This window comes from Gobius niger, assembly GCF_951799975.1.
Source record: "Gobius niger genome assembly, chromosome: 2".
Taxonomy (NCBI): Eukaryota; Metazoa; Chordata; class Actinopteri; order Gobiiformes; family Gobiidae; genus Gobius; species Gobius niger.
The window spans coordinates 39064821-39092513 of NC_136853.1; the positions used below are offsets into that span (position 1 = coordinate 39064821).

Sequence of the window (27693 nt, forward strand, 5' to 3'; positions counted from 1 at the left end):
CAGATGTCCCTTCTTTCTGACCAAGAAGTCCACAAGTTTAATGTAAATCCAGCTGTAAAAGTCCTACAGTAACTCGCAGCTGCTCGAACACCTCTGTGCGCTGAGGTGATTTCGCGGTCTGTGAACGGCACACGCAGCTAAACTGTGCCTAAAATAAGCTGAATGGCTGTAGTGTAGCTGGTTTTGTACGCTTCTGTGTTTGTATTTGTAATTTTTCTGTGCTGTAAGGGTCTGTGAAAGGGCCCAACAAACAGCACTGTGTGGCCAACATGTTTTTACGTACGCCATACCAAGACCGAGGAGAAGAGCTTATCCCCGTTTCAACAAGCCAACTGCAAACCAATTCTGCTTAAAGGTCTAAATAAAAGTTACCTTCTTTAGATGCTGTGGCTTTCTGACACAACTCTGGTACATCTTTAGGTAAAAGTATGTCACTACTAATTATTTACAGACCGTTATTTGACTATACTAAAGGTATAAATGTGAGCTACCTTATATCTTTTCTATCTATGTCCTCGTTCTGTCCAGTTGACAAGAGGCCGGGAAGCTGAGATCGGCTTCCCACTGAGAGATGAAACTACCCCCTTCAGAGTTTTTAGTGGAGCCCGGTGTCGGGGAACATGATGTGCGTTCTAGTGTAAAAGATACCTGCGCCCATAATCGACATACTGCCAATTCGTAGAGGTGTAAACAGCCTTAAAGTCGAAGTTTCTGTCCCTGCCCGCCTGTGTTCTCATGCATCTTCCTCATCACAGGTTGTTCATTCTGACACTCTCGACAGTGCTGTTGTATTGCAAGTACCTAAAGCAACAGTGTTTATAAGCGTTCCTTCCTTTATCAGCTGTCTCTCGGCGTGGGTGACCAAGTGACAATGCATGAAATTGGGAATGGGGTGAGAGGGGTCACAGAGGCGAGCATCCACCTGGAGCGCGGGGCGTCACGGCTTGTAACACGAGCAGCCGAGTGTTTTTTAATAATTGTTTCAACCACTGAACAACAAAACGTAGCACATGAATGTGTGTGAGAGCAAAGCGCAACACTGAGCACCAACAGGGCGTGTTTAGTAAATGGCTATTAGCGAGAGACAGAAGTTAAAGCTCTGAGCGCAGGTGCAGTTAGGTCCAGATGCTTCCTCTGTTGTAGAGGTCGACCAGCAAGGGTTTTCTCAGGACAACGCCAATATTTGTGGATTTTGATTAGCCGATATACACTGCCGATACTTTTGACAGAACAGTCAGGAGGACTCTTACGAACAAAAACATCTCCAGTTCTGTTTATGATCATGCTCCTGATGGAACCCAACATTCTGAGTCAGATATATTTATTAAAGGAATAGGCCACCGTTTTTACATACTGAGATATGCTCTTACCTCACTTTAGCCGAGTTAATATATCCCCGTCTGGTCTTTGTACGTGCGCTCTGTCACGCAAACGGAGCACATACGCAGCCTCTCCCACATGTCACATAGCTCCAAAAAAGCTCACGATAGAAGCTACCAAGCTCTTCCACGTGTTCCCTATTTAAATAAAGTTACGTGAAGTGTTTTCATGCGAAGTATATTTACACAGAAATGTAGCATGTCGATTTTATAAGCAAATAAAAAGGGGTACTATATTGTGAGGCGTAATGATACGAGGAGCAAAACGTCCGCGCAGTAACTCCTAAAGACTTCCCCCCGCTCACTTGGCCTATTCCTTTAAATCATGTATTAATCAATTCCAGAAATTAAATATAATCATAATAAATTACAGATGCCTTTATTCAGAAATAAGTTGGTAATATCACTTGTACTTTTGTTAATGGTTAGCAAAGTACCAATGTATTACGGCTAAAACTTTTAAATGCCACCGTTCACAAATAGCATTAAATTATTTGATAAAGACGAGCATCGGCCTTGATCTTACGACCTTGAGTTTACAAAGGCGTGCACTCTCGTTGAGCTCCGCGGACAGAACATCGCACCGATGCCGTTGCATCTATTTTAAGGACTAACTCGCTGAAAGAGAAGGAAAACCCTTTTGCGATGTACAGGTTATATTTATTCGAGAGAAAAGTCGGCCAAAGGTTTAGGATGGTCCTTCAGCGAGCGGCGCCGATGGCAGAGATTTTTTTTTTTGGAATTCTGTTGGTTATTAGTTTTGGATTTGTGTTTTGCCATTTGTATCCTCCTCTAACTTCCTGTTGCACACGGCACTTTTAAGATGAAACATAGGCAGTGACATATACATTGGTCCTCACACATACGCGCTTCCAAGTCAGCATTCACCAAACTTAGAACACACGTGTGAAGTATTTTCCTACTTAACGTGTTGTATCTGGTGCAATTTCTTGACACTGCATTTGTAAATATGGATTTTAAGAGGTTTCTTAAGAAGAGCTTTAATGAATGTTGAAAAACAAAACACCCAGGCCGTAGTGCAGTAGTTTGTATCTGCACTATGTGCCCAGTGCAAATTTACCCAAGAGGGATAATAAAGTTTAATTCATTCAGAAATGGATAGGAGAACTATTGTCATTAAGTATTTTTTAATCCCAAATTCTTTCAAGGTGGAAAGTAAAGGTATTTGATGTCAATATTAGACTGCTGCGTTAAAAAATTGTAAAAATCTCTCAGAGCCCACTGTACCTCAAACGTCTCTCTAACCTCAGCCTAGTGCTTTATTCCTATGCCGTCAGCTACATAATATTCACCTCATGAAACTCTCCATCCAGCTCTCTCGCATGCTCGCTGTCCTTCGACTCATTCTGCGATATTACTGCCATCTTGCAATGTCCAGTAATGGGATTTGACATAGGCACGAGTGCAGTGTCTGCATTGATATTCCCGCTGTTGCCACTGGATTTAATAGAAGCCAAGCCTTTGAGCATGCCACTCAAGTACACCACAGCCCATTTCAAAAAAACATCTTCTTTATGGCTCTGTCTTGAGCACAAGGTCATTGGCCGATTGGAAAAAGAAACCTGTCCTACTTCAAAGCTGCTCTCATTAATGCGAAAGCACTCATTTTAAGATTCAATAACTTCAGTGCAGACTTCTTCAGATAATCTTGGAGTCAGTACATCACTCAAACACGTGTTGGCTGTGTCTCTCACCAGGCCGATTAGCGCCCTCTGTTGGGGGTCTTCCTCTTGAAACAGTGGTACCAACTTCTTATCTGGAACAGAGCAGGATATGATGAGATGATACAGGTGTTTTTAGGGCAGTTCATTGTACATGCAAAGTGCACAAAAGCAGATTTACAAGGCCATACAGTAAATGGGTTAAATGCTGCAGAGTGAACAGTTACTTTGCACAGGGCTGACACAGAAACCCGTAGACACCTATTCCTTTTAACATTCATTTACTATGGACAATCTATAGGGTTATATATCGAAAACATCAAAACTTATTCTGATGTCGTCATTTGACATGGCTTATTAAACACATCTCCAAGGTTCAAGCTATTTTTCTAACTGTGTGAATAATATATGTGGAAGTATGCAACCTTGTTCAATGTCTGTCACAGAAAACGCGCTCATCTACTCCACACTTGCATCCACAAACACGCGGCCTTTGATCATTTTTTCGACTTCAACATGCACGAGGCAAACCATTTGAGGCGATAATAAAGTGTGTTTCTGGAATAAAGGAGCCTTGAGGGAAGATAGAGCTGACTACAGTACAGAGAAGTTACTTCAAAGATACAGCTGTTTCAAGCTTGCGCGTTTGGACAGTTCGCTGATGCCATGTCAGTGAGAGAGGACAAGTACTGACTTTGCAGTTATCGCATGAAGGAAACTGGTACATCCTAAAGCACCAAGCATTTTCCTTAAATTAGGCCAGATATTTTCTGTTATTGTCCAATTTGTGGTAACTATAGGAATAAACTTTTGTGTAATATTAATGTTGACTTACAGTATCGGTCAAAAGTTCAACTGTGTTCTGAGTTAATGGTGTACAACTGTGAAATAAATTGGAGATGGAGATGAAACAATGTCCAATCATCAACCTGTTCAAATATAAATATAAACAAAAGACTCTTGAAAAGTACAGAGAAGAAGAATTGCGTTAAAACTAGAAGGAGCAGAAGGATCAATGTTCATTTGATTAATTATGAAGGCGGAGTGTTGTTGCTCTGCACGCTTGTCATTTCTATTGCTCAAATATACAATAAATAAAAAGAATTAGAGTAGGCGAGCTATGAATCTGTTGAGAGGACCCTCCCAACAGGCTCATGAACCTTATCTTTTAATGCACTTCACAGCATAGGAATATCATCAACAAAATCAGCTGTTAGGGCAGCTGGGCGGGGGTTAGTGGAGGGGCAGCTACTGCCTTCTTAAACTGGCCCCCTCTTCACCCTGGCGTTTAACGCACTACACTATGCATGGCTTGCATACACTGCGTTCCAAATTATTATGCAAATGACATTTTTCTCTGATTTTCTAAATTGTCAACTCAAATGAGAGTCAGCATAATTGTCAAGTCTTTACCTGGTAGAGGATCATTTAAATGTGGTGGAAAAATTTCCTAATGATAACAGTATTTTTTCCCAAAATAAATATAGCAAAAACCTCAAAATCCACTGTTCCAAATTATTAAGCAAGTCATCGTTTCAATACATTTTAAAGCTTGTAATTAACTGAAAATGGTCATTTGTTGTATTTGTAGCATTAGGAGGTCATACTTGCTGAAATCAAAAGCTATTTCAATCAAAAAAATATTAACATTATATTATATATTTTACCAAAAAAGGAGCCCTTCTGTGATAGCAGCTTCAAAATTCTTAAATCCATTAAAATTGTGAGTTTTTGGACAGTTTCTGCTTGGATTTCTTTGCAGGATGTTAAAATAGCCTCCCAGAGCTGCTGTTTGGATGAAAACTGCCTCCCACCCTCAACAAAAAAGTTTTTTTTTGTTGAGGCTCCAAAGGTTCTCAACAGGGTTGAGGTCAGGGGAGGAGGGGGTCCACATCATGAGTTTCTCTCCTTTTATGCCCATAGCAGCCAGTGATGCAGAGGTATTCTTTACAGCAGGACATGGTACGTTGTCATGATGAAGAGAATCTTGTTAGGGAAAGCACGGCTCTTCTTTTTGTAGCATAGAAGACAGTGGTCAGTCAGAAACTCCACATATTTTTCAAAGGTCATTTTCACACCTTCAGGGAGCCTGAAAGGGCCTAATGGGGCCGACCAGCTCTCTCTTCATGATTCTGGCCCATAATATGACTCCGCCACCTCTTTACTGACGTCGCAGCCTTGTTGGGACATTGTGGCCATTCACCAACCATCCACTACTCCATTGATTTGACCATCCAGGGTTACACGGCGCTCATCAGTGAACAAGACTGTTTGAAAATGAGTCCTCATGTATTTCTGAGCCACTGCAGCCGTTTCTGTTCATCAGCTTCAATTAACCGTTTAGGGGAGGCCCGGATAGAAGGTTTATGCACAACTGCAGCCTCTGGAGGGTCCTACACCTTGATGTTCGGGAGACTCCAGAGGCACCAGCAGCTTTAAATACCTGAATGCTGCTTTGTGGCATCTGTTCTCCTAATCTGATGTGTTTGTCTGGCAGAAACCGTCCATATTGTGCCATTATCTGCACAAAACGGAGTGTGCTCTGAATCCTCCACAAATCTCTTATCTGTATGATGATTACACTTAATCTTTCATGAAATATCGAAGGTTTTCATACCTAGACCAAGGCATTCAACTATTTCACGCTTTTCATCAGCAGAGAGACCCTTTTTCTTTCCCATATTGCTTGAAAATGATGATCTGCATAATAAAGTGGAACACCCTTTTTCAGTAGTTTTTCCCTTAACTGGGCTTAACCTGAAAACTAATCATCCCAGGTCTCTGGGATTAATGTCAGTGATTCATAGAGCCCCAAGACACAATACCATCCATGAGTTTCATTATTATTATTTATTTTTTTACCTTTTTGACACAAAAATCCAATTTGCATAATAATTTGGAACGCAGTGTAATACATTGTTAAAAAAAAGAAAAAAAAGGAAGACAAATTGTACACAAATAATACTAATACAATAATGAGGATGGAATTGACAACTGGGAATGAGCAAGATCACGTAGTAAAAGGGGTGCATTAATGTGCCTTTTAACACTTGTGACTTTCGGCAATGTTAATGTTTCGGCTGTTGTAGTAAGCCTCATCGTAGTGTATCAAGTTCTCTTTTGTATGATGTACGTTGTATGATTGATAAAGTAATTTGCTATAGGCAGTCTTATATCTTAATTAAGGTAAATGCTGTCAAGAGTGCATATAATACATTTTTTGCTGCTGTTCCTTGTTGTTGTTTTGTTCGTTTTGTACCATGTCCTTATTATTATTGTGAAATGTAACTTTTGATTGCATTGAGTTGGGGGTGGGTGCTCATAAACGTCTAGCTTCGACCCACTCCTTTTGATAAAATTAATAATAATAATAATAAAAAGTTTAGAAACACTTTTTATTCGTCGCCTTTTCTTTGTTTTCAACACTATTTACTTTGTGTGATTCTCACTGAAGACATTAAACTGTGAATATGGGATTATGTAGGAAACAAAAAAGGGTGAAATAACTTTTATATTGTAAATTATTCTGAAGTACCACCTTTTATTCTTGGCATTGATGAGCTTCATAAGGTCATCACCTGAAATGGATTTCAGCGGTTCTGTGAAGTGAAAACCATTTCTGGTGAAGCTCATTGAGAAAATGTCAAAAGTGTGCAAAGTAGTAACCAAAGCTATTTCGAGGAATCTATTTCACCTTTTTATGTTTGAATTGCATATGACAGGTTTTAATGCTTTCGAGAATATGACTTATTCAGAAGGATAACATCTGTTTCATAATTATCATTTTCTTTCAGTGAAGCAGCAATTTTAATGAAGAAATGTTGGGCAGAAAAGTAATTTTTATTTGAATTATTATTATATATTATTATTTATTTGGTGCTGACAGGAAGTGTCACAGCAGTTTGACTAATTTCCCATTGATTTAACATGGTCGGCACGGCAACAGTTTAAAATTGTTTACCTCCTTCTATGCTGCTGTCGGTGTCCAATGAGGAAACAAAACTATAAACATCACAAAAAATGGCCAAACTAAAGAAACCTGGGTACAATCTTTAACAAAATAATAATTAATATATTTAAGATAACTTAAATATAATCATGTTCACAATGTTTTCGCAAAAATTGTGTCTAATGTGTCATATGCACTTTAAAGCAGTACTAAGTAAGTAACTTGTTCACCTTAATACATCCTTTTCGTAGTCCCTCTGGGGGTAATACAAGCGTTAATGAGATGATTGGGGGGTCTTTCATCTCTCCCTGGTGTCTCTGGCCAGAAAACCACAATTTCAACTTGACTGCCACCGGGTAGGTTTCATCAATACACACTAATGGAATCACGAAGAAGAAGCTAACAGGCTAACGGTCAAAGCTAACTGTGGGCTAGCGCCACTTAAACAGTATTCACAGCCAAGTTCGAGAAAAAAATAATATCTCCATTGTGTAATTGTATGAACAATGTCCCTCTCTCCCTTTGTCTTTTCTGTCAGCGTAGTATTTACTCTCACGGACAATTAATGAGTAAAAAAATGCAACATTCTACGACACCCGCCTTGGCGCTAATAGCCTCTAGGGGCATGAGTTACTTAGTACTGCTTTAAGACATAGTTTTATAGAGCTCCACAGTCCCGCCCACTCCCGGTCACATGTCTGGGTCCGACACAAAAAATCCCATGTATTTTTAGTGTTGACTTTTCGAAAAAGTTAATTATTAAGAGTTTAAAGGCACAACGCCGGCTAATCAGCTATGTGCTAACTACCGACACTTGCACGGGTATTTTACAAGAAAGAAACAAACAAACAATACTTGAAAATACGCCAAAATTACTTTTATAATTTTGCGGTTTATAACGTTTTAGACAAATCTTCCATTTTCCTTGTATGTTACATGTCCGTGAGTTAGCACATAGCTGATTAGCCGGCGCCGTGATGTTAAACTCTTAATAGTTGACTTTTTCGAAAAGTCAATGCTAATAATACATGGGATTTTTTATGTTGGACCCGACACATGACCAGAAGTGGGTGGGACTGTTGAGCTCTATATGTTTTCTTTCACAAATGAATGCCTTCAGTGAGAATCTGCAATGTAAAAACATTTTTAAAAAAAAGCATTTCCAAACTTTTGACCGGCACTTTACAAAACAACTTTCATAATACACAGCATATTCATTCAGTCGCTCAACGGTGGTAGTCACAGTTGAGGCGGACTGACAGTAATGTGGCTGCAAATCTGTGTAAACAGCTCAATCAAATGTGTTGAACCTTTGTTAATCTTTCTCTGGTTTTTTGTTTTCTGTTAGCTTGAGGCACTTCCACACTGTTTTCCAATTACTGACAACAAAGCTCAAAACAACATAAGCCAAAAATACATAGTAAAACACATACACTGAAATTGCAATTGGTAATTACAACATCAAGCATCATATGGTGCTTTATCCAATTTTCCTCCCCATTGTCCTAAAATTTGATTTAGACAAAGAATTGTGATTTGTCTTTTAAGTCTCTTAAATGTATGTTCCACAATTTCCTATGGACTTGATTTGATTCTTATGAGATGCTCTGCTTAGACGCCCAAACAGCACTTTAAAGCAGTAAAACATAACAAGATTAACACAAACAAAAGATTGGTACAAGCCCAGGGAAACCAAGGGATCAAAATGCAGTTGTTTTTAGAGATAAGTAAAAGTGAAAAGGGCTGGAGATCACACATGAAAATTGATAACTGTGCATACGGTTGATCTTGATGGTCCATTCGAGTTCATGTTTTCCTTTTCAACAAACAAATGAATCTAGATTTGTCTAATATGGTTAAAGAATGCATCCTTTAATACAACTCTCAGGCACAGCACTGTTTTACAGCAGGTATGTCGATTAAACAGGCCCAAGACGACAGTGAAGATCTGTACAGCTCGATGATTATGAGAATTACGCTTCGATCCCTTTGTGTGCACTAACAGTATGCACATTACACACATTTTGAATACAACATTTCCGTCTGGGGTTATTTTATCTTTGCCGGTGTTTTAGGTAAAATCCTGGTTTAGTAAAATGTAAGACTTTTTAATTGCTTTATTCATCCAGGCTAAGACCTGGCATTTACTTGGTTTAAATGTAGTGCAGAAGTTAAAGGCACAGAAACCAAAGCATATTGTTTTTGAACATTGTACGAGGATGGAAGCTCTGAGATCATGCGTGAAGATTTTAAGTTTTAAAGGGCGGCCCGAAAGCAACACAGCTGCACTGGAGCCAAGAGTGAGGGAAGTACCGAACTACATGTTATATAATCCTCACCTTTTTCCTGTTTGTCTCACATTTTTACCCACTCTACCTCTCTCTCCACCCCCCCAACCCCCTTTCTCTTCCTCGCTCTCACTCTCTCCCGCTTTCACCTTCTCACCCTTCTCTCCCTTTTCTCTCTCGCTCTCTTCCTATGATAAATTAGTGTGGAGCTCGTGTGCAGCCCAATTCTCCAGTGGGCCTGAGAAATGCGACCTCAGAAGATCACATAAAACTGAATACACTGCTCACCGAATCCCATAACACAGGACTGCTTTTTCTGTCTGCGCCAGTCCCAGGGCAAGGCTCCAACTCTTTATTAAGTGGTGCTACACTAGATATATGACAAAGCAAAATAGACTATATATACACAGTCATAAGATCAGCCAAAACTTTATGACTGTCATTATGTTAGGCTGCCTTTAGCTAGCTCAGATCGGGCGGCTTAGTTCTTTGTTCCTCACAGAAACCAAATACTGTGCTTGATCTCTGCACGGCATTCCCCTTTAGTGTGTTTGAGGGCAATATATATTTACATTTGTGGTGATGCAAATCACTTACCCAAACTCCAGGTGTCCACCATTGATAGCACTCTAGAAAACAAAACAAAAAATGCATGAGTTCTTTCCTTGCAGCTAGTATTAAAATGAGATCCTTAGTTTGATTTTCTAAGCCAAGGCCAAGCCGGAATATATAAAGCCATAATGCCGTAGCCTGAATATGGCCGCGAGGAAGCTTATTATCCAGTCAGAGACTTTGGTTTGATGTAGAAACACAAAAAAGAAAGATTATAATGCATACATTATAAAGTATCTGCGTTTCACCACCATAACTCTGCGTTCTATCCTACACTTGGTGGCAGGCTTCTTAAATTTAGATTTTGGTCGATTATCTAAGCATTATTCCAGGGAATGGGGAAGTCACCAGTTCAATTCCTCATTTCCCACTCTAGCAATGTGGTTAAAGGCACTGTACCCTTTCCCCCCCCCCCAGTAGTAGAAATGTGCTTTGTTCTCCTTGTATTGAATATGCAGTCATAAAAGACTGCTAGCTCACAAGTTCACAACTGAGGAAAATGCAATAGAATTACATGGACAGCCTGGTTTTTGTCAGCTGAAAGTTGTCAAACATACTGCTAGAAATTAGTTAGGAATTTCGGGAAGGAGTTTGCACCAAAACACGCAGTTTAAAGGGACTAGATGCAAGTTGGTCATTTTATACTCACTACTGCCGCCTCAGGTCATCTGTGTAACTGCAGGTTCAATATTAAAGGATTTTTGACACGGGACCTCATTTCCTAGTTATCCAGTGTTGTTGATTTCTGGAGATATTCTTTTTTGTTATTCATGCAGTCCTTATTATTTGAAGAGTTTCGTAGCACTAGGCTAGTGCAAGGCTAGCGCATTTCTACGGTATCAGCTTGCCTACATTAAAAACAGTCTGACCCAAGCACAGTGTACCTGAGGCAAATCACTTATAACGCCAGACAACCATATTAATGTCTGTGTCGAGCATGACGGCACTTCGGACTCAAATTAACAGATTTTCGAGGCAGTTGTGGTGAATAGGTCTGAGCTCATTCTACACATTAGGACATTGCTGGAACATGTGGGGGGAGGAAAACACATAATTTTAACATTTTCTCTCTTCAACTCTGTATAGTCCCTTTAAACATGCGCTCGCTCTTTCATTGTTGTAACAAAACAAAAATAAAATCAGGTGCAGGAACCTTAGGAGCAATAGGAACGGGGATACAGCCAAGTGACTTTTTAAAATGTTACACTTTGAAAGAGCTCCTTTAATAATCTATGAGGAGATCTCAAAGATACTCCATACGACTCTTTGATACATGTACTGTATCTCCTTGGTATCCGACAGGTCTTGGAGACATGGACGTCACAGAAACGCCTCACAGGCTGAGGACAACAAATAGTGTTCACAACATTGCTACAGCAGCTTGAGACTGAATAGACCTCTTGGAAACCATGCAGAGACTTAAGTAAGGATTAAACAACGAGGAGCCGTGCATTAGACGGTTATAATGCACGATGCGGAGTCGAGAACACCACGACACGCAGCGGAGTGCATTATAACCGTCTAATGCACGGCTCCGAGCTTATACCATGGTCCCACAAACGTAACATTTTTTTTCATTTACTGAACTCACTAAATATGCCAGACTACCGGGACTATTTTCTGTGGGTTATTAGCCGGTCACTGAAGGCTCGTTTCAGAGCGAGTCATTCTCCGCAGCTATTACGAGGATCTCAGTCAGGCTCAACGAAACAACTTAAGCACAGAATCACAACACAACAGGACTAACCCGGCACTTTCCCGTGGAAGTAAACACCGATATGCGGCACTCGTGGGCAGGAGTTATTTCACTTTAACGCTGTTTAACCTGACGCTAGCTAGCTAGCTCAACGAGCTCAACTGGATCATTTTATGTACGCCTGAAAATTATGAATAGTGCCTTAACCGTTTTCAATAGAAATGGAGAGCTCGTATTTTATTAACAGTAGGCTAACCTAGCTGCTCACTCTCGTCTACTTCCCATTTATTAAACGTTTTGTTTTGGCCAAAAACGTTGAAATTAACCACAAAATCCATCTCATACGTTCCTGTCAGTCACTAATTAACCTTTATCTGATTCAGCTGTGTCATGCGTTGCTGTGTCATGCGTTGCTATGGCGATGCCCACAGCGGAGTGATATCCCAGTGATTTAACCACCGGACTACGTGTGCGGTTATACGAAGATAATGCACGCTTGTTAGCACCCACCAGCCAATCAGAATCGAGTATTCACCCAGACCATGGTATAAATTGGCTTAAACTGAACCTGTTTGTTGAATTACAAAAAAAAAATATCTCCAGAGATCAGCAACACTCTGGATAACTAGGAAATGAGGCCCTATGTCAAAAATCCTGAAATATCCCTTTAATGCAGATTTGCATAGGCACCAATTAAGAATTGATTGGGGACAGGCGCTGGGATTTTCATATGTTTTTTTTCCTGATTTTAGCCATAGGACCTTCCAACCCGAAGATCCACTACTTTCTAATTGGACAAAACCAAGAACCAAAACAAAAATGTAATAGAAAGAAACAACTCTTACATCATGCAAAATATCCTAGGTTTATGAAATATTTACAAAAAAGCTTGCATACCCTTCATAATTCCTTTCCCCCTCGCCTCAATGAACCGTAACAGGCTCATAGGCTATTCTAGCATAGAACCAATGCAGCTATTATATACTCCAGTCTTGGTTTTGTCAACAACGAGCCCCTTAATAATCTCAGTGCAGTTTAAGATTCAGTGTTACTTACTCACTGAAGTTCATTTCAGTACAGCAGTGTCACAAAATCAGACACTAAGACGGTGTTGGTCTGAGGTGTTGAAATGGGGCACATTTTTAACTATAATGATGCTCTCCCTTCGTAGCACCCCATTAGAGCAAACAGAGCAACTATTCACAGAGCAGAGGTGCAGCCGTGCCTCTCCTCTATTTAGTTTAATGTTTGCCATAGTTTTCCAAACAAAGCCCTGATGGGACATAGACCTACTTCTTTGTGTTCTCCTCAATGTGATTTGTGTGGCTCGACGGTCTTCTCTCCAACTTCTGAAACAACAAGAGCAGTATCGATAGGGTCCTTACGAAAACACATGCAGTTTGCAAAAGAGAGGCGCTTGTATATTTATCAGCCGATTTTCCAAATGTATTTTAAACAGCAGGACTAAATGTATTAGGTGTGAAGCCTGCTCAATGGAGATTTACATTTGATTTCTTCTATATTTTTTGCTTCAACCTTTGACTAATATCACTGTTAAGAAAGGTAAATTTATTAACATGGTATCATGTTAGCAATGACAAAACACATTTCTTTCAACAAAACAACTAATCACAGACAGCCACTGTAATGAAGAGGATTAACTCCTGAACAATAGATTAAATTAAGAGTTTTAAAACAGGCCTGGAGCTTTCTGGTTGGAGAGGTCTCTTCAAAGATAATTGCGTGAATGGATTTCACTAGGAGAGTGACAATATATAATGGTTTCTGATATATCGCGATATTTTGCAGGACGATACGATACTTTTGATTCCGATATCGATACTTTTGATGATATCATGCATATTAATGAGGCAGCAGTGCTCCTCTGTTTTCAGTCAATAGAGGCCAATAATGAGTAGAGGGCAGCACTACAGTTTTAAGCACTTGGCCCAAACACTGTCAGACAAATATATTAGTTTGAATGATAGTTTTTATTATTATGAATAAGATAAATTTTGGGTTGATTTATTCCTTTTGAAATAGGACTGTGGTTTCGTGTTTATTTCAATGTAAACGATGTCACTGACAGATCTATAGACTAATTTTCAGTGTATATATATGTATACATATATCTGTATGTGTATGTGTGTATATATGTATAGATTTACATATGTATATCAAAAACAATAAGACAAATGTAATACTTAATAAGTAAATCAATAGAATGGTGACTGTTTTTTTATTTAGGTAATGATAAAAATAATAATAATAATTTCCACACTTGTAAGTGTTATTGTAAGTCCCATCAGATTTTCAACCTGTGACATCTAAATGCTTCGAATTATCAGTACTGCTAATCAACAATTGTACTATTGAAATCTGCAACAACATATCTGTAAATCATTGATGGGTAAACTCAGAGAGTAGTGTGAGTTTACCCATATATGAGAGAAAAGAAAAAAAAATGCAATGTGAAATTTTGCCTGCTGCTGGACTCATGCGCTTCAAAAACATTTATCTTATATTTCCACTGTTTGTATTCTCTTACAAAAATACTGAAGCGCATAATAGTATCTTGAATATGGGGTAGGCACATATAAGCTTTCTTGCTTCGGCCTACTCCCTTTGAGTTATTATTTTTTTCTTTGGCTTCATGTGACATGAATGTAAATATATTAATGTAAATAATGTAAATAATTGCTCAAATAAATCAAATCAAATCAAATAAGTCAGGGATCATTTATACACATAGAAAAGGGGGATACAAAGCAGGTACCCGGAGGTTCTCACCCCCAGTTTTTATTCTTCAGGGCACAGTTGGGATGAAAAACTGAGCGTGGACTTTTATTGTGGCCAGACATACCTGCGAAATACTCATGCTGATTTCAATTTAGACCAATTTGTGAACAATATTTGAGAGAAATCTGTGTTTTGTGTATGCATGTAGAAAATGTTTCATGTCTTTAAGTTCAGTGCATGAAAAACGGGAGCAAAAACAAAAGTGGATAGCTGTATAGTTATGTTCAGTGCAGAACATTCGACAGTATGACATATACTATGAGCTTAAATGTGCTAGTCGTAACTGCAGCAAGCTCGGCTGACATCATGAGGCAAAGTTCAATGCCAAGAATCCGGACACATAAAACTGTTATATTGGCCCTTTGGCAACATTTTATGCACCAAACATAATTTCTACATATTAAATATTTAGTTAATACATTAGCAGCAGCCCCGATAATATTCTCAGTGAAGTAAATTGCAAGGACAAAGGCATTTAAACACCACCATTTGTAATTTTAAGCTTCATCATCACATTGGGGAAAATGGGGACACAAACCAGCAGTCGATCCCAGTCGGCCTGCACGTGGGAGGGTCTGTATCTGGGATTGGGAACTGCCTCCAGGTATTTCGTCCGCTCTGTGTTCCACTGCAGCTCAGACCAGAAACCCACGAGACTGCTGGCCTGACAGAGGGGGGAAAACGGGGGGAGAGAGAAAGAAGAGAAAAGCGAGAGGGAGAAAATATAAACAAACAACGCGGTGACACAGCAAGGACACTGCTGCAAAACAATGACGAGTAATTAAATCTGGAATCTGTTACTTAAGAGCGCCTTTTTTTGGAAAGAGCACGAGCAGCAGACATTATCCAGGAGGACACCTTCGAGGCATATAATAATGTGCTGCTGTGTATATATTATTTCGCAAAGTCCATGCAAATTAAATGAGTTGGTTTTATAAAAGAGGAGAGTAATTACACAAGGACTATAAAACACAGTGACTCGCGTGATTAGTTACATGATTTATATACAGTAGCAACTTGAATCACGCCTAAAGGGTGTGGATTATCAGCAGGAAGGCAAATGTTCAGAAACATGCATGCATTGTCATTTAAATGCCTTGCAGCGAAGTTGGGCCTCACTCGGTGTGTAACATGGTCGATAGACAGTTAAGACTAATAGGTTTGGATTCTGTTCGTATGAAAAAGTTGGTCACTAAATGTTTTATGGAATAGAACAGGCCAAATAATTAGTCAACATATGGTGTCCTCTGCGTCTTGGAGCCATTTCCCCCAACACATGTCTCTAAATTTTAATATGGCCAAAAAGGGGGGGGGGGGACAAAAACAAAACGATCAATTCTAGCAGAAAAAAAGTGTGTGATAGTCAAATCTACATCCACGTCTGGTCACCATTAGGTAAATACGGCAAATAAATGTAGTACAATCAAAGTTATCTTATAGATTGACTTGGAGTGTCATTTGCATGCGCGGATGGATCACAAACTCAATTCACAACACGAGGCCATGCATAGACTCTCAAAAGAGCACCAACCCGACTTCTCCTGATGCTGTGCGACTGAGACTGCTAATTAGATGAGAAAATATGAGTGCGGTGAGTCAACTCAATAATACAACATATGCATTTAATATTGATTGCGTTGCTAGTTACCTTGATATTGAAGACGGTCTCGGTGTGCAGCTCGGTGGTGCACGTTACTCCAGGGATCTCCAGCAAACTCTTTGGTATGTCCTACAACACAGCAACACACACCACTGGCTTGTCATACTTTCAAACAAATGCTTGCTCTTTTAGTATTCACAGCCATAGTGTGCAGAGAGGGCTGTGTATGTATGTTTGGAGGTACCTTCTTGTCGAATACTGAGGAATAGGGCAGAATTTTGTCCAGGTTGAGAGACTTTTCATAGCAAATTCTGTACAGAGAGGCTGTGGGGCAGAGAGGACAGAGCGGGTTTAATTCAAACAATTGTAAGGAAAGCAAAGCAATGCATTTTTAATCAGGACAAACATATAATTGAATTTACATAGAGAGCAAAACCACATTGATATGCATCCTACATTTTTGGAGCAACAAGCCGGTTCATGCATTATTCTTTTGGATATTACTGAGAAGTCGGATTTCCCAAGTTTCGACCTTTACATTTCAGCACCTTTTAGATTCCACCTCTGATACACAGCAGGTAACATTAAAAAACAAAAACATGTCTATTAGAATTAATGAAAACACCCAGTTTTTGTGCTCTTAACCCTTTATTTGTCCCCCTGCTTAGCAATACTAAGTAACTTGTTTAGCATAATAAACCCTTAAAGAAGAAGCTAACAGGCTAACGGGCAAAGCTAACTGCGGGCTCGTGCCACTTAAAGAGTATTTACAGCCAAGTTTGAGTGAAAAAAATATCTCCATTGTGTAACTGGATGTACAATATACCTCTCTCCCTTTGTCTTTTCTGTCAGCGTAGTATTTACTCTCACGGACAATTAATAAGTAAACAAAAAAGTAACATGCTAGACACCTGCAGTGGCGCTAAAATGCACCGTTTGCCTTGTGATGCTAACGATGCTAATAATGCTAACGATGCTAATGATGCTAACGTCACATCCTTGAAAATGACAATAATGAACTTTTATTTATCTGTATACGGTAACATACAGTTCCTTAATGCGCAATGTCCCTGTCTAATAAACGAATAAACTAAATAAATAAATATGGTAAGGTACTTTATTGTACCTCAGTGGGAAAATTTGTCTCGGGCACATAGCCCTGCTTCAGATACATCCACACAGAGAAGACACATAAATTAAACCAAGAACAAGATAAGCCAAATAAACAACAGTAAACAATTTGCAATGAAAAGTAAAATATATATATATATATAATATGCTTCCACACATTAATATTCATAAATTGTATGGAGGACTGAATAAAGTAGTTATCTTTGCACTTTGGCAACTTGAACCTATTAGCCATTTGGATTGTGTATATGATTACTCTGATGTTACTCTGATGTTGGTTTATATAATAACTTTAGGGACATATTTTGTATTTGCCAGCTTTGTACTATTTAGGTCACTGTCTTTCACCTCTTAACCTACACCTGAACCGAGCACATTTTCTCCAGTTTGGCTTTCCCCAAATCTAAACGCTACTTGAAAAATGTGTCAAAACAGCAACAAAAATCAGACAAAAACGAGGACAGGAACAGGAACATGCTAAAGAAAAAGTATATATATATATGTCTTTCTCGCCTCTGGGTTCCAACCTCTGTAAATGAGTTGCTGTAGCAATAATAAACCAATTAAAATGTTCATGTTCAAGCTTGATGGTTAAAACTCCTCAAACTGGTGTTCACAACAGGGGAGAAAATCATGCGACGTAAAACATATGAATAGTTCCTTGTATTGTTATTCGTATTTGGAAAGCAAGGAACAGTGAAGGAATAAAATAAACCCTTATAATCCAATGAGCAAGGGATTTTCCTAAGCATTTCTCTTTACAAGTATCCAAAGACCCACAAAAACTACTTTTTAAACTACACTCTATTGAGCTGAGTCGGTAATGAGAAATTTAAGACCCAAACAAAGCCAGTGGCAGAATAAAGTTGAGCGGTGATGTTGTAAGACACATACGGAGATAAAAAGACGAGACTGACCTAAAACGAACTCCTGGATGTGATCAAAGGACTCGAAAGTGTTCACGTTGTCGCACAGCCATTCAATAATCTAGTGGAGAGAATTACATTAATAGTTTAAAATGGGGAGATTAATGATGTCCTCTGTGAGCCAGGGGAAGTGCTGCAGCTAAAAGTGCAAATCAGAACAGAAAAATCTTGTTACCGAGGAATATTATTAAAACTGAAGCAGATGTAAAAGTACAACCATGATGCGAGTGACAACTGCCATTATTCCTACTACTGCTCCGACTCCTACTACTACTTTCAGTATATACTTTTGCAGAGGCTCTAAGTGCAAATTTAGACTTTATTCATTTTGCACATTGAGATTTCCTTCATGCTTTAATAATGCATTTGTTTGTTTTTCTGTTTTTGAGATTGTTCACACCCGGTTATACATAATTTGGTGTGATTTTGTTCGATAATAGGGCCTTTTTAGAGCTTTTTAGAGCTTGCTTTGATCTTAATCTTGGTGGTACTTAAAGCAGTACTAAGTAACTTGTTTACCTTAATAAATCCTTTCCGTAGTCCCTCTGGGGGTAATACAAGTGTTAATGGGATGATTGGGGGGCCTTTCATCTCCCCCTGGTGTCTCTCGCCAGAAAACCACACTTACAGCTTTCCCTGCACAGGGTCGGAGCAACCAATACACACTAATGGAATCACGGAGAAGAAGCTAACAGGCTAACGGGCGAAGCTAACTGTGGGCTAGCGCCACTTAAACAGTATTTACAGCCAAGTTTGAGTGAAAAAAATTTATCTCCATTATGTAATTGGATGTACAATATCCCTCTCTCCCTTTGTCTTTTCTGTCAGCGTAGTATTTAATCTCACGGACAATTAAGGAGTAAAAAAAAACGCAACATGCTACGACACCTGCAGTGGCACTTATGGCCTCTAGGAGCATGAGTTACTTAGTACTGCTTTAAAACATTAAATATTCCTCTTTTTTTTCCTTTTTTTCTTTTAAGTGATAGATATTACACAGACATAAAGTGAAGATATAAGATATAAAGTGCATATTTACATAAGAGAGGAGGACACTGAACACAATAGAAGAGACAAGTGGAGTACATTGGGAAGGAGGATTGTGTGATTGGATGAATAAGTCAAACTAACAGAACTAAATAAAAGGATTTTGATCATATGACACCATGAAACCCCCATTTTCTCTTCTTCTTCCCTCCTTTTTTAAAAATTGTGACTAGGCACAAAAAAAAATCAATATTCGATGAGGTGGTACTTAGAAGGTGAGGTTATACTCGGTGTGAGAAGTTTGAGAACCACTACTACAGTACTACTGCTATTGCCGCTATACCAATACCTCTATCATAAGCATAAGGGAGTAATAACACTGCTAGTACTGCTGCTACTACTACGGCTAATATAGCACTAGTGAAAGTACGAGGGCTACAAAAACTCAGTGGATAACTAAGTTCCTTGACTTGGTAATCATTAAGTCCCTTGATTATGTAAAATGTAAGTGTCCAGTTATTTCTTCCTTCCGGCTGAAAAAACACTGAGCTGAACTACTAGCACAGTCGTTTGCTTCATGCAGCTAAACTCAGGACTCTGGACATAATGAGGATAGTATCAAAGAGAACCTAAACATGCAAAAGCACGAGCTCGAGAAGTTCATTTGCACAGCGTTTTCGAGTTTCTGACGAACAAAGCAAAATGTGCCGGCAGCAATCCTCTTCATGAAAGTCGTAATTTCTTCTTTTTTTTTTGCCCCATTTGGAGCTAAAAATTCAAATAAAACACATAAAGATATTAGTGATGTCCAGTTTCTTCCACTTCTCTCGGCACTAATAGGATCAGTAACTCAATGAACCTCTCAGGGCTAAGAGCTATCAAAGCAGCAGCAACATCTCCATCCGTCTATGAGTGTATAGACGTCCCATTCTCACGATCTTCAAAACATCATTTCAGCTGCAAATCAAAAAAACTAAGCTATGAATATACCAATATAACTTAAGCGAAGAAATAATCATCACTAGCTCAGTTACATTTAGTTTAGTAGTGTATATCATATGCCTAGATAAAGGGGAAAAAAGGTATATTGCATCATTTTACTACTACATGATAACGATGTTGTATCATATTTTCATTTTTTTCAAGGTCAATAATTGAAGATACATCTTTCTTCCAACTTTGAAGCATCTTTGAACCCATCTCTCTGCTTCTTTGAGCTCAACATTGACATCTGCTGCACCCACCATGAAGTACAGGCCGGCAGCAGCATTCACTGTCAGTGCACTTATCAGATCCTGTGAGTGTAAAAAATCATTAGCCTGGAGGGAAAAGGCTGCACCGCTTCATCTGTCCCCCTTGATCCATGCAACAAAAACATATCGATCTTGTGACGGACTTTGTTAAATAACTTGCCTAGCCCTAAAAGAAGGCGATGCCACGGCACGGCCCGGGACACCGGCAGTAAATTACCTTAAAAATGTCAGCCACACCACCCCCACAGCCCTCCCCTTCTCTCTCCCCCCTCAGTGTACCTTGAGCTCCAGTTTTGGGTCGTTTCCCATGTAAACCAGCAGGCAGTGGAGGGCAGCCAGGCGCACGGGGTCAGCGTCTCTGCCGGGACACCTTGGGCGGGTGATGGGGACAAAGAGGGAAATTTACATTTATACAACATAAGCATAAACTAAGACAGTGTTGCATAGACAGATGGTGTGGGAGAAAGGCAGTTGTCAGAAACTCAACTCAGCTGTATGCGCAGGAAAAGTTTTGAAATAAGGTTAAGGTAAGTTTAAGACGTGCATTAGGGAAATTTGTCCACTGCATTGCGCCTATACTTCAACGTTGCAACTCCAAGGGACCAATTTCAAAATCCTGCGCCCAGATCTTAGTCAGGACTGGAGTACCCACCTGAATGTTATTCACCTGCAACGTGTCACCATTCTAGCTAATAGTGTCTCCTCCAGTGCCTCCTTGACAAGCTTTCCTTAATAAAGGCCAAGGTAATTAAGTGCTTAAACAAAACGGTATGCCTCACTTTGATAATTAGGGCGTCTATTGACTCTTTGTAATGTCACGCAGGAAGCAGTTAGTTATTCAAGCTGCCACAAAAGGATTGTTTCAAAACTTCTATCCAAGTATTTTATCAATTAACATAAAGGCATCAAGAGAAAAAAAACAAAAAAACTCTATATTACTATTTTTGGTAATTTCCACACACTGCATATGGCCTCCCTGCTGCACATCAGTAAGGTAAAGAGGCATGTAGTCCTCACTCAGCCAGTCAGAAGAGATTACCCTAGATCACGGATCCCAAACTGTGGCATTTGACCAATCAGCGGAGACCAGACAAAACAGGAAGTTGAGAGTTTGACCGAAGTCTGAAAAAGACCCAAGTCTGGCTAAATTCATGGTGCATTTCTTCACATAACTTGAAAACTACCCATGGTAAGTTGATGAAACTCACACATTTTATTGGTGAATAATTGTGATGATATATGTGTTGGTTTTGGAGGACGTAGTGAAATGAGTTAAAGGAATAGGCCACCGTTTTTACATACTGAGATATGTTCTTACCTTAGCTTTGACGAGTTCTTTAGGACCTGTCTGATCTTCCCCCGTGCCTTCAATCACATAAACACAGCGCAGACGGCGTTAGCATTTAGCCTCTCCCCCTCTCCTCTATACCTCCAAAACAGGTCAAGATAGAAGCTACCAAGCTCTTCCACGTTTTCCCTATTTAAATATGGTTACGTGAAGTGTTATACTACAAAGTATAATTACACAAAATTAAACAATGTGGATTTTCTAAGCGGATAACAGGTAATGTAAGGCGTAGTAATACCAGGAGTAGTTTGGCATCCGCGCAGTAAAGTGAAGATTACTGCGCGGATTTCGAACTACTCCTGGTATTATTACGCCTTACAATATAGTTCCCCCTTTTATCCGCTTAGAAAATACACATTGTTTAATTTTGTGCAATTATAATTTGTAGTGTAACACTTCACGTAACCATATTTAAATAGGGAAAACGTGGAAGAGCTTGGTAGCTTCTATCTTGACCTGTTTTGGAGCTATAGAGGAGAGAGGGAGAGGCTAAATGCTAACGCCGTCTGCGCTGTGTTTACGTGATTGGATGCACGGGGGAAGACCAGACAGGTCCTAAAGAACTCGTCAAAGCTAAGGTAAGAACATATCTCAGTATGTAAAAACGGTGGCCTATTCCTTTAAATTACAGCATGAAAAAGGCAGGCACCATATTTGATCATACGCTCTTAAACCTGAAGATAATTAGCTTTGTCCATATTGGGACATGCCCGTTGCACCTATTATTCATACTTACAGTGTTTTCTAGACAAAAGAACCAATAAACCCTTGGACTATATTTTTATGTTGCCAAAGGTTATTTTTTGTCAAACTTTTGGTCAAATAATACCATTGGTGACTGGCCCCGCCCACTGCACGTAAAGCACAATCACATTACAAAACCTCTTGCCGATGACAGGTGTGATCATTCAAACATCAATATCACAAAACACACACAAAACAGAACTAAACTTGTGTTATGTCCCCCAATAACACTCTTAATTTGAAATAATTTAGTTCATAGTATTTTAATGAGTGCCCTACAAAGGGTTAAGCGGGTACTGAGTGTGCCATAGTACTTTCTTGTTTGCAGGACGGGAATGAAGCAGCATTGGTAAAACATTTGTGGTGTTCTCTAGTCGGCGTACTTGTATTGAATTGTACAAGGAATGAGGCACGTTTTATTAGTGTCCAACACATTGTAAGTTGGAGAAATATTTTATCGACAGAACTTTTGTTGCAGTAAGTTGCCCCAAAGACACAGATTAATCACGGCGTGGCAGAGCAGTTTAATCAATACAGCCCCTTAGCTCACAAATTATGCTTCAAAATGCTATAACAAAAAAGACTGTAGCGTCATGCTCACATAAATATCTTCCTATTTTACAAGCGTTACATATCTACACATGGGATTCCATTCGTTTTATCGAGGGAAAAATGCACTTTCTCTCCCCCTTCCCTCATCGTGCCGCTTCACGTATATTCGGCCAACCTCCCCCATTTTCATCGCAGCAGCAGAACTTAAGCCTCCTCAGCCTCTTAACCTCCTTCCGTTCACCCTCTAAACAGTCGTTGCAATATGAATAACACTATTTGTAACTTTTTGATTGAGTCACTCTTGCACAGGGACCCTCCAGCAACAATGGCAATAACCATACTGATTCAAAGTAGTTCATTTAACCTCTGAGCCACCTGAACCAACCACATTTTTTCCAGTTTGGTTTTACTTAATAGTGACAAAAACAAAACAAAAAAGTGACGAAAACGTGACAAAAAAGTGATAAAATAAAATAAAAGGCAAAAGAGCAACAAAATGTGGCAAAAATGTAATGAAAACACAAGACAAAAAAGTCACAAAAGAGCAACAAAATGTGACAAAAGTGCAACAAAAAAGAGCAGAAAATGCAACAAAAAAGTGACGAAAATGCAACAAAAAAATACAAAAATGTGACGAAAATGCAACAAAAAAGTAAAAAAAAAGAAGAAAACGCAACCAAAATGTGACGAAAACACAAGGGCAAGATCCATTTCAATGAGTTTAGAAGGTCTTAGCTTTCAAATGAGGCGTTACACTGGTCTATACACTGGCCTTTTAGATTTGGGCTAAGCTGAACCGGAGTACCCTTTTATTACATTCATTATGTCTTCTTGATTACAAATTAGTTTTAAGGTTCTTTTAGAAAGAAAGAAGGTATTTGAACAAGCTTTTTTGTTAGACCTAGTCTCTTTGTCAAAAACCTTCAAACTAATTTGAACTGGGGAAAATGCACTTGGTTAATAGGTTCACAAGCCCTACATTTACATACTCTATATTTGAACTGTCGCCTACAATAAAAAGCACATACATCTAACTTACTTAAAAACCTTGTCAGCCTCGAGCATCTGCAGTAGGTGAGCCGCACTGAGTTCAGCAGACAGGACCCTCCCACTGCTCAGCTCCAGCAGGGAGACGCTGGCCTTTTCCTCTGAATGCAGCACCGCGATGTCGTCCGCCCGGCACTGCAGCCCCGAGTCCACATCCTGACCTTGAAGTCGACAAAGTAACGTCAGCACCCTCTTGTACTGCACTGTCGAGTCATGTTGTAAAATGCAGTTGTCCAACTTGCCCGAGAGAAACAGAGAGTGGCAGAGCATCTCCTGCTGCCTGGTGTTTACAAGGTGAAGGAAATAGCCCTCCATATACACCACGATGTAGTAACCTAGAAAAACATATCGAGTTTGAAAGTCTTAGTATGCAGTTAGTATACCCATCGAGATTTGAAGATGTTAACTGCTCCAATTGTTATTAAAACCAGCTGGCCACCTTTTTTGGGGGCCGGAGAGTGTACTAATATTATCACAGCAAAGCATATACATAATGACATTTCCTCTACTGCAGTGCTATCTCATGAATCCATTGTCATGTATTATTTATTTGAATGGAATAGTGCACGTCTATAATTGTAACTATCTACTATATTTGTATTCTATCCATCTTTCTTAAGATAAACATGAGAGTCAGTGTATGGCTTACTCAAGAACAACTCAGTAGGGTAAAATGCTCCCTCTGTATCATCCAGGAATAGCCAGGAGCTTGCTGTTTTGTTAGGTCTAGAGTCGACAGTTGAGCGTGCATTTTGAGCTACTTTCTCTGTGTTTTAGTTAATATATACAGTATAAAAATACACAGCCCGAAGCTTCTAACTTAATACATATTGTACACACATATTCTGCACTTCTGGCTGTGTGCTATTGCTTGTTTTTTCTATAACAATGGTGAAGTATGAGTGTACAATTGTGTTACTATCTTTTTCTGTTTATTCCGGACCTATGGGGATGAAGAGCGGACGAAGCTGAGTGCTTCTCTCCGGCAGCTCCACACTGCCCAGAGACACTTGAAACGTCTTACTGCAGCCTGTGGAAGAGAAGCAAAAACAAGCATCGGACAAGTGAAACAAGCACTGTGTTATTAAGAAAAACACATTTTGCATAATGTGAATTAATGAGGGCAGCGAATAACAATTAGGTAGTGTGGACATTTGTAGCAGGTGTAAAAAAGACAATCTAAAGGCCTGTGGGGCCAGTTACCCCCAAAGGCTTTCTACATTTCTACAAGCGCTTGATGGATCTATTTTAGATACACTTGTATGAACACTTTATGAACTAGAAATACACCAGTCCAGCTTTTTTGTATATAATATTAACCGATACCAAGAGACTTTCCTAAAAGTGGCTGCTGTGAGTGAAAAAAGTGAATGGTCCTCTTTACTCCAGCATGAGATCAAGTCTTATCTATTCTTGCAAACGATGTTACATATGAATTATAAATTATATAAATTAATAAACGAAGGCAGGGGTGTCAAACTCATTTTGGGTCACTGGCGAAAATTCAGCTCCCACGGCGGGTCACGGGCTGCATATAATAGAGAACATTTCTCCAATAAATGAATAATAATAAGCTGTGATTTGTTCAAAGCCCCAACTTGACTGTAGCTTCATTGATAACAGCGCCTTGTATTGCACTTTACAAGCCTGTTTCACAAGTTCCTCAAAGTACTACATAGTAGTCGTCATTGACTCCACAGCTGTTATTGAAGCCACAGCTGCCCTGGGGCAGACTGTCTATTTACCACATGGCTATATAATGTCTAGTTAATATCCTGAGCTCTTATGTCAGTGCCCTCTGCTGGGCACATGTGGAACTCTTTCCTTTTTTTTTATTTAATGCCCTCTAGAGCATTCTGGTTATTCTTTAAAAATTCATACCGCCGCAGTCTTTGACCTCTGCCCAGGAATGGGCGAGAGACCTACTTTTATTTTTTTACCTATTCTGGAATTTATGCTCTACAGGGCAGGGGCTGGATTAAATCATCTCGCGGATCAGGCCCGCGGGCCTTAAGTTTGACACTCCTGAACTAAGGTAAAACATTGCACAAGGATCACTGGCCTTTTCTACAATAAATATCCTTGGGAGACAATAAGGTTACATTAATATTAACAATTCACATAAAGTGGTCAGATCATTATAACTTAACATAATTATAACATTTGTGCATTACAAATAGCCTGTGCTATATCTGTTATTCTTTAATAAACTAAATAAACACTTGGCCACTCCAGCAGAGGTGACTTTATTTTATTAGGTGATCATGATTTCTCTGCCAGCTTTGATTAGTTGATGATAGCATTAACATTCTGCCGCTAGCATTCATTTATCTATTTATTTAACAGGGACATTGCAATTCCACATAGGACAAAACCTAGCAATAAACTCTTATTGCTATGCAAAAAGAGTTTATAGCTAGTGCTAATTTTCAACTCCAGTCCCTGGCTGGGCCTTTCTACACTACATCAAAATTCATTAAGATTCTCTGAGATTTAGTTGGTGAAAGTTGTGTTTTTAAAGTTGTGTAAGCCAAAACAAGCATCGGTTCAGAATCAGATATTTGTAGCTGATATCATTGTTTTTCCCAGTATCGGCTCCGATATCCGATCGGTGCATCCTTAGTATGAACGTCATTTTGTTTTCATTGTCTTCAGGGTCTTTTCCACCTTAGTCGCATCATTGCACAAGCGTCCTTTTCTAACATAGCTCACGGTGAAAAGGTTCGGAGACCCCTGCTGTAGTGGTAAATTGAAATGGGAGCAGGCCAAAGTACTACACTCATCATCAGTGGATAAAAATGGTATGGTGCTGCATATATGTAAACAAAGTCAACACCATAGGCCTACGGGAATACCGCCCTCTGCGCTCATGAAACTGTGATTTTACCTTTGTGGACCAGAGCCAGAGTGTAGATCATTTCCTTGTTGTTTGTGTTCAGAGGATGACAGTAGCAGACGCACATACTTCCTGCAAGAAAGAAATCAAGCAAAGTCACTTGTAGTAATTACTTATTATGACACAATATTCCCCCAAGCATGACAATGTAAATTAGCTTAGCATCTACTGTGGATTACATGCATGCATTGCCGATACTAAAACATTGAACCAGGTCTTATGTTATGGCTGTATGGGATCTTATTTTTGAATAGCTGACTACACATCCTTTTTTTTTTTTAATCATTTTACATTAGACCTACTTAAATGTTGGGCTCTATTGTTGCATTACATTTTATACAATAATGCATTAGTATGGACAAAGCTTGCATCAAGTCATTTAAAAAGACTTAAGTCCCTTTATTCAATAACGTCAAACATATTCAACACTTGTACCCACACAGACAGACAGAAATCCACAAAAAAAAAAATCCTTGATTAAAATACACCAAGATTATTCCAAAATCAGACCGTTATTATTAATTATTCAGAATTAGTTCAAATCAAATCTGTTATGGCGGAGACTTACGTTCTTGTTTTAGATAGAGAAACGACACAAAACAAACATTACAGAGACGATTTGTCATAAAGTTGTAACTTAGACATATATTAGGCATGTTATATTTGGACATATTATTCATTCATGTGTTGTATGAGGCCTTGACTTACCTATTCTGTCTGTAAACACTTCCATTTTAACAAGCTCCTTCTCCGGTTTCTGCACGTGATAATGGTCAAAACCCAGATTCACGAACCTGTTATAAG

At 39.2% G+C, this 27693-nt stretch overlaps 1 protein-coding gene across 1 annotated transcript in view; it reads right to left on the reverse strand.

Moving 5' to 3' along the window:
* The window catches only part of gsap (gamma-secretase activating protein), an 82980-nt gene that overhangs the window by 43063 nt on the left and 12224 nt on the right, over positions 1-27693 (reverse strand). Inside the window, exons 12-24 of the mRNA XM_079552408.1 lie at positions 27598-27683; positions 26881-26961; positions 24937-25023; positions 24236-24328; positions 23986-24154; positions 20582-20672; positions 18054-18123; positions 16250-16329; positions 16054-16134; positions 14944-15069; positions 12900-12955; positions 9896-9927; positions 3095-3156 (exon numbers count right to left, since the gene is read on the reverse strand). Coding sequence (XP_079408534.1) covers positions 3095-3156; positions 9896-9927; positions 12900-12955; positions 14944-15069; positions 16054-16134; positions 16250-16329; positions 18054-18123; positions 20582-20672; positions 23986-24154; positions 24236-24328; positions 24937-25023; positions 26881-26961; positions 27598-27683 — 1114 coding nt within the window. The remainder of the gene's footprint in view (positions 1-3094; positions 3157-9895; positions 9928-12899; positions 12956-14943; positions 15070-16053; positions 16135-16249; positions 16330-18053; positions 18124-20581; positions 20673-23985; positions 24155-24235; positions 24329-24936; positions 25024-26880; positions 26962-27597; positions 27684-27693) is intronic.